This window comes from Chinchilla lanigera, unplaced genomic scaffold, assembly GCF_000276665.1.
Source record: "Chinchilla lanigera isolate Chin_1 unplaced genomic scaffold, ChiLan1.0 scaffold00106, whole genome shotgun sequence".
NCBI classification, from domain to species: Eukaryota; Metazoa; Chordata; class Mammalia; order Rodentia; family Chinchillidae; genus Chinchilla; species Chinchilla lanigera.
This window is the reverse complement of record NW_004955507.1, coordinates 2,543,641-2,552,226: the sequence shown is the minus strand read 5'-3', so window position 1 is coordinate 2,552,226 and position 8,586 is coordinate 2,543,641. Positions and strand designations below refer to the sequence as shown.

General features: G+C 38.9%; 1 protein-coding gene across 2 annotated transcripts in view; it reads right to left on the bottom strand.

The window, feature by feature from the left end:
* Positions 1 to 900: 900 nt before the first annotated feature.
* Positions 901 to 8,586, bottom strand: part of Dntt (DNA nucleotidylexotransferase) — a 57,253-nt gene continuing 49,567 nt past the window's right edge. Inside the window, exons 10-11 of one of the 2 annotated variants that reach the window (XM_005407574.1) lie at positions 3,258 to 3,341; positions 901 to 1,319 (exon numbers count right to left, since the gene is read on the bottom strand). In XM_005407574.1, coding sequence (XP_005407631.1) covers positions 1,233 to 1,319; positions 3,258 to 3,341 — 171 coding nt within the window. In that variant the 3' untranslated portion in view covers positions 901 to 1,232. The remainder of the gene's footprint in view (positions 1,320 to 3,257; positions 3,342 to 8,586) is intronic. The other variant, XM_005407575.1, reaches the window with a different exon arrangement.

Genomic DNA, 8,586 nt, shown 5'->3' with positions numbered 1-8,586 from the left:
TGACGGTATCAATATAAATGTTCATCTCCATGCTACTTAAATAATATTGATTATCACATTTGGGAAACACTGGGGCAGTCAAAAGACTAGATTACCTTTAGGACTGTTTCAGACTCTGTGACAGGAAAGCCATGAGGTGGTGCTGGGTGTCAGGGCCGAAGTGGGGCAGCAGGCCTGGTAGCCTGAAGCTCAAGCACAAGAACTCCAAATTCCCACCATCTCCCCTGCTCCTCGGCCAGCTGTGGCTGGGGACCTCTGCATCCATGTGACCACCACTACCCGGCTGTCCTTCCCTCTGCGTGGTTTTCTCAATGCTTTCTCCCCATGTCTTTCATCAGACTTTGCCCCTAGCTCTTCAGCAAGCTGGGGACCCTGAAGCAGCTGAAACATATGGCCTTTTAGGTATCTCCAAGGAATGTGAGCTGTCTGTGGCCTCCTGGTAGGAGCCAAAGGTCCAAATGGGTCTAGTACCTAGAAGTTCCAGAGGCTGCCTGAGAGCCATGGCTGTCACTCTTGCCGTGGGTGCCCTGAGATGAAGAGACTAAGAGAGATTATCTTCTTGAGAGAGTCTCAGGGTGGAAAAAAGAGCTAGTCCTTTAGTGTTTTAGGAAACTGTACTTCCTTCTGCGTGAAAGCAGCGGGAATACATCCCTTATGTACCCCTGTGTTGGGAGCCCTGCAGAGCCAGTTCCATGGGGGTCACTTAGGGTCAAGAGTCAGCACCCCCTCCTCCAAAAATTCCAGAAGGAACCAGAGTCCCCTTAGAAACCCCTGTACCTTCCTATTTAAACCTGTTTGTTCTCTTAGGATAAATCATAAGCTCTTTATTCTTTTACAACTTAATTTGTGTTTAAAAATATTTTATATTTGAGTGAAAAAAGAAGACTCCATCATCCTGTCTTTTATTTTTATTGGATATATATTGAACTTCCGCTACAAAGAGAATGAAGTGGGCTTTGATTTACTTCCCTGGTTAAGCCACCAGCAATAAAACTTCTGTACCGAAAAATTCATCGTGAATTCTAAGCGGCAGTCGTGCATCAGTCATGCTTGTTAGAGCACAATTTATTTCTATGTGGTGCTTTATCATGTCTCCAAAGCTAATGCTTTTAGTAGTAATCTGCATTCCAGCAAGACCTAAAGAATCCCAAACTTTCCTAAAGCATCTTTTATTAATATGAAGCATAATTTATTTGACCTGAAAAGAGCAGAAATATGTCAACAACTTCTTCTTAGGCATTTCTTTCCCATGGTTCAATGTAATCCAATCCCAGATGTGCAAAAATTTCTTCTTCACTTTCTGCTTTGAGAAATATCCTCTGAAAGCATACAAGAAATGTGTACATTCAGATTTTTTCTTAAGCATCTCAGTACAGACACAGTGAAAGCATTATTTGTGAGACTCTCTTGTCAGAATGAATTATTGCCAAAATGCATTTCCCTGCTTCTGAGTATAAAATGTCTTTGTGACTGATTTTTGTAATTTTTACGTTTTCCATCAAGAATATGGCACTAAATAAATTAAGGTAAAATTATGACAGCATTCTATAGTCAGCAAAAGGGGTTTAGATATTTTTCCAATGAGTCTGTAGTTCTTAATCATAGCTGTTCATTAGAACTACCTGATGGAATAAAAAACAAAGACATTGAAACTTGAGCCACACCTCAGTCCAGTGAAATCAAAACCTCAGGAGAAACCTTGCTGTCACTCTCAAAAAGTTCTGAGTAATTCTAATGTGCAGCCAGAATTACATGCTCATGTATTAGTAATTATATCACTGGTGTTGGAGTCTCTGTAGCCTTCATACGTACCCAAACCCCATCACCCTCCACTCCATCACTTTAAGATCTTCCTCTTGGGGCTGGGGACTTAGCTCAGCGGCACAGCGCCTGCCTGGCAAGCGCAAGGTCCTGAGTTCGACTTCCGGTCCCGGAGAAAAACCAAAAAATAAATAAATAAAGATCTTCCTCTTGTGAGTAGCACAGTTCTGGCCATACAGAAGCTACTCACTGACTTGAACTATTTGTTATATATTAATCAAACAAAAGAAGCAGACTGGCAGAGTGGATCAAGAAACAAAATCCAACAATTTTCTGTATACAAGAAACAAATTTAATCTGTAGTTCTTCCTACATTGCCATATGTGACTCTGACCCCACCTACACACTCACTTGTAAGGATTTCCTGCCAGCGTCTACAGCACCTTGTTCAGTGAGCTCCATGTTGAACACCTTTGGGCCCCCTGCTCCACTCCACTGACTCACTCCAGTGAGTTGCATACAATCAAGCCTGGCCTATTAGAGCTTCGGTGATGGACTCAGGGATGGCCATATGACCTAGGCTTGACCAGCAAGCATCACCTAGGATTCTTGTGGGAACTCTCAGGAAAGAGGCTCTTCTCTGTTGGTGTAACTGGGAGAATGGGGCTTATGGGAAATGCCTGCCTGAGAATGAAACCAGCACTCAGGCTGCCTGTACACCTGGATACTGCTGCACCTGAAGCCAATATTATGCCTGGACACTGCTTCTTGACCATACCACCTTGGGTTTAGTTTCTGACACCTGTAAATGAGACAGCCCTAACTACACACACCTCATCTAGATTATAATCTGTGAGACGGCAAGTACAATTATTTCTAGTTATTTTGTCCTCTTCCACCTCAGAGCCTGGTTTCATGTCCTTGAGCACTACAAGAAGAGTAGCCCTTGGCACTCATGGATTTAACAGTCTCATCTTTTTCTCTTTATAATTCACACAGCGATTCATTTTTCTGACTTGAATTGTGACCCCAGAACATGACTAATGAATGAGCTTAGCCAACTGTTCATCTATATCTTCAAGTAGTTTTGTTGTTCTTCTTGCAGATTAATGACTTACAAGGTCACTCAAAATGGTACTGCCCCTGCATTTGAGGGTACTTTAGTAGTATTTGTGATTTGTGGGAATCCCTGGTTTTCTTCGGAGCTCTAACTTACTGCAAACATTAAGGATATGGCAAATTCAGTTCTGTTCACTGCTCCGGTTGTGGAGGCCCAGCTAGCTTATCGTCTTTAAGCCAAAAGTCCCTGACCTGCGCTCTGGGCCAGGTGAGGACTGTCCTGTGGGAATCTCTGCAGCTGCTCTCAGCTCTGACTAGGATACTTGTAGCAAAGGAAACTGTATTTGAACATGAAAATCAGTTCAGAAAAAGTGCTCAGGAAGCCATCCTTGGGGGTGAGGATCAACATAGCCCATTTCAAGAAGACCACACTCTACCTTGGTCTTGTCGTATAAAGCATGGTTATCCAACATCATTTTCCGTTCATGTGTGGCATAGCGCCGGAGGTCTCTCTCAAACTGCTGGAAAGAGATAATTAAAATAATAAATTTTGTAGGTCTAGAGTATCTTTAGTATTAGATTTTTAGAGTTACATAAGATCATCTAGTGAATTAGCTATCTTCACTACCCATTCTCACAGTGATCTTCTTCCCTAGGGCAAAGCTCTCTGATGACAGAGCTCTATGCTCCTACAACCCACAATAGAATGTAAGCTCTGTGAGAACAACGATATGATTTATTTTGTCCATAACACTGTCCCTTCATCAAGTAGTGTCTGAGAAGATATACAGCGGATGTTTATTGAATGAATAAATGGGTAATTCAAGCACTGTGTCTAGAGTAAATGCTAGATAAATAATTTTATTTTAAAATTTGAATATCATCCTTGTGGATGGGGAAGTGGTGCAAGAGCAGCCCCCAGCTCTGTGGACCTGGCAGGTGAGGCCTGCCCTCCCTCAACCAGCTACCTGAGGACCCCGGAGCAGCGGCCCCGTCTGGCCACCATTGGGTTCACGGATGAGGCCCACAGTTTCCACTGATGGCCTGGAAACCCTGGTACCAAAGGCCAGCATTCCCCCACCATGGCAATTGTGGTCTGAGCTGTGCACCCCACCAATGGTGTCCGTGGCCCACTGCCCTCTACCATCTTGGGATAAGTCTGACACCGGGGAAAACTAGGGTCCCTAGAGACCTTTGGTGAGCTGCCTGGGAAGCTTGTGGCTCAGCAGTTTCCTTCTGACACCCAAAATGACAAGATGCAGGAGCAAAATGTACTCTCAGAACTCAACTCCACCCAGAACAAGTCCAGGAGACACTGACATAGCACAACTTGGAAGTCACATATCTGAAATCTCTGAAATGATCACAACTGAAGTAAAGAAACAATTACATCAGTCCATAGAAGAAATCAGATCAGAAATAATCTCCCAGGTAAAAAAAGAAATGACATCAATAATGAAAGAACTGCTCAGCACATCTAAAGAAGACATATAAAAAAATAGATGAGCATAGGAAAATGATGGGAACATTAAATGAACACTACAGGACTAGAATGCATGAAACAGATTCAAAGAGATATCCAGGAAATAAAAACTTCTATTGAAAGCTGGCAAAACCGCTTGAATGAAGCTGAAGATAGACTCTCTGATCTTGAGGACAGCATTACAGCCAATGATTGTGAAAGGAAAGATCTCTTAAAAATAACAAAGAACCATGAAATATCAATTCAACAACTGCAAGATGATGCAAAGAGAAGCAATGTAAGATTAACAGGCATCAACAAAACAGCAGGAGTCAATACAAATGATATAGAAAGAATATTTGCAGAAATAATAGCAGAAAATCCCCCAAGCAAGGAAAAAGAATCTAACATTCAGGTAAGTGAAGCATATAGAACCCCAACCAGCCATAACCAAAATAAAACAACACCCAGCCATATAATAATCAAGATTCCAGATAAACAGCAAAAGAACAGAATATTAAAAGCCACTAGAGAAAAGAAACAGATCACCTGTAAAGGAAAGCCCATCAGAATCACGGCAGATTTCTCAACTCAAACCATCAAGTTAAGAAGAGCTTGGAGTGAAGTATTCCAGGTCCTAAAACAAAATAATCTCCAACCCAGATTGATGTATCCTGCAAAACTATCCTTCAAATTTAATGGAGAAATAAAATATTTCCATGACAAAGAACAACTGAAGAACTTCATAAGCACCAAACCAACCCTACAAGGAGTACTGAAAGATATTCTATAAAGAGATAGAAATGACCACAGTTCCAAAAACAACAATAGTAAGGAACCACCTTATACAGCAAACAATTAAACAGAGTACAAGTAGGAGACCAATAACAGGTAAATAACATGACAAAGATAAGCCAACATATTTCAGTTATAACCGTTAATGTAAATGGACTCAATTCGCCAAACAAAAGAAGCAGACTGGCAGAGTGGATCAAGAAACAAAATCCAACAATTTTCTGTATACAAGAAACAAATTTAACTCAAAAGGAAATTCATAGACTGAAAGTCAAAGGATGGAAAACAATTCTCCACATGACAAGAACTCAGAAAAAAGCAGGGGTAGCTATTCTATTTGCAGATGATGCAAACTTCAAACCAAGAATGATCCAAATAGATAAAGAAGGTCACTACATAATTGTAAGAAGAAAACTTCAAGAGGAAGAGCTAACAATCATGAATATGTATGCACCAAACATGGGAGCACCCAACTATATAAGGCAAATCTTGATAGACATGAAAAACCAAATAACTAACAACACTATTGTAATAGGGGACCTTAAAACCCCACTGACACAAAGAGACAGGTCAATGGGACAAAAAAATCAGCAAAGAAATAGAATAATTGAACAAAACTTGTGAATGAATGGACTTAGTAGATGTTTGTAGAGTGTTCCACCCCACAGCATCAGAATATACATTTTTCTCAGCTGCACAAAGGGACTTTCTCTAAAATAGACCACATACTAGCCCATAGAACAAGCTTAACTAAATGCAAAGGAATTCAAATTATCCCATGTATACTCTCTCACCATAGTGCAATAAAATTGGAAATCAACAACAAAAGGTACCACAAGAATTCCATAAACAATTAGAAATTAAATAACAGCCTCCTGAACAACCAATGGGTCATGGAAGAAATTAAAGTTTATCTGCAAGCAAACAAAAATAGTAATATAACTCACTGGAATTTGTGAGATGCACTGAAAGCAGTCCTCAGAGGAAAGTTTATAGCGATAAACTGACATATCAGGAAAACAGAATGAGAACAAATGAATAGATTAATGCTGCACCTGAAATTTTTAGAAAAAGAAGAGCAAGTCAGGCCCACAGCTCAAAGAAGGGAGGAGATTATAAAGACCAGGGCAGAAATAAATGCAATTGAGGTGAAGAAAGCACTCCAAAGAATCAAAGAGTTAATGAATCAAGAATTGGTTGTTTGAAAGAATAAATAAAATTGATAAACCCCTAGCTAACCTTATCAAAAAAAGGAAAGAAAAGACTCAAATTCATGTAATAAGGAATGAAAAAGGTGAAATCACTACAGATCCTATAGAAATTCAGAAGATCATCAATACCTACTTTGAAAATCTTTACTATCATAGGATGGAAAACACAGAAGAAATGGACAGATTCTTAGGTAAGTATGAATTACCAAAGTTGAATCAAGAAGATATAAAAATCTTGAATAACACAATATCAATTATGGAAATTGAAAACATGATTAAAAACCTACCAACAAAGAAAGCCCAGGTTCACAGCTGAATTCTACATGACACTGAGAGAAGATTTAATGCCAACACTCCTCAAACTCTTTAATGAAATTGAAAAGGAGGCAATTCTCCTAACTCATATCTGGAGGCAAGTATTATATTGATACCAAAACCAGAGAGAGACTCAACCAAAAAAGAGAACTATAGACCAATCTCTCTACTGAACATAGATGCAAAGATACTCAATAAAGTACTAGCAAACAGAATTCAGCAAATCATCAAGAATATAATACACCATGACTAAGTAGGATTCATCCTAGGGATGCAGATTTTAATATAAGTAAATCAATCAATGTAATACAGTATATCAACAGAGCCAAAGAGAAAAATTATATAATCATCTCAATAGATGCAGAAAAAGCTTTTGACAAAGTCCAACATTCATTCATGATAAAAACCCTACAGAAAATTGGAATATATGGACTTTACCTAAATCTGATAAAAGCCATATATGACAAATCAACAGCCAACATCATACTAAATGAACAAAAACTAAAAGCTTTCACTTTAAAATCAGGAACAAGACAAGGATATCTACTGTCACCACTCCTATTCAATATAGTTCTGGAAACATTATCCAGGGCAATTAGAGAAGAGAGAGATATAAAAGGAATAAGGATAGGAAAGGAAGAAGTAAAACTATCACTATTTTCAGATGACATGATACTTTATATGGAAGACCCCAAAAACTCCACAAGAAGACTCCTTGAATTAATCAACAAATTCAGCAGTGTAGCTGGATACAAAGTCAACACCCAGAAATCAATAGCATTCCTATACAAAAACAACAGACTGAGAGAGAAACTAAGGAAATCATATCTTTTACAATAGCATCCCAAAATTAAAATATTTAGGAATCAATCTAACAAAAGAAGCAAAAGATCTATACAGTGAAAACTATAGTACTCTGAACAAAGAGATTGAAGAGGATTTCAGAAGATGGAAAGATCTTGCTCATGGATAGGAAGAACCACATTGTGAAAATGGCCATACTTCCTAAGTTGCTGTACAGATTCAATGCAATTCCAATTAAAATACCATTAGAATACCTCACGGATCTAGAGAAAACATTCCTAAAATTCATCTGGAACCAGAAGAGATTAAAAATAGCAAAAGCAATCCTGGGCAAAAAGGTAAGGCAGGTGGCATCACAATCCCTAACTTGAAGTTATACTACAAAGCTACTGTGATAAAATCATTATGGTACTGGCAAAAAAACAGACTTGAGGATCAATGGAACTGACTGAAAGGTGCAGCTACAACCACAGACACACTCAGCCACCTTATCTTTGACAAACGGGCCCAACAAGTTCACTGGAAGAAAGATAACCTCTTTAATAAATGGTGCTGGAAATACTGGCTCACCACATGCCGAAGACTGAAACTAGACCCATGTCTATCATTGTGTACCAAACTCATGTCAAAATGGATTACAGATCTAAATATTAAAACAGAAACACTAAATCTACAGGAAGAGAAAGCAGGTAAAAATCTTGAAGACACAGGAGTAGGAACAGAGTTCATGAACAAAAGCCAAACTGCATGGGAAATGCTTCAAAGAATCAACAACTGAGATCTCATCTTACTAAAAAGTTTTTGCACATCTAAAGAAATCACCAGCAGAATGAAAAGAAAACCCACAAATTTGGAAAAAATTCCAGCTGACTTTCCTTCAAACAAAGGACTCCTATCTAGAACATATAAAGATTAAAAAACATCAGCCCCTCAAAATTCAAAGACCCAATACAAAAATGGGCATCTGAGATGAATACACACTTCTCAGACAAAGAAATACAAATGGCAAATAAATTCATGAGAAAATGTTCAACATCATTAGTCATTCATGAAATGCAAATTAAAACAACACTGAGATTTCATGTCACCCCAGAAAGAATGGCTATCATTAAGAAATCAACCAAAAACAAATGCTGGTGAGGCTGTGGAGAAAAAGCAACTCTTCTCCATTGCTGGTGG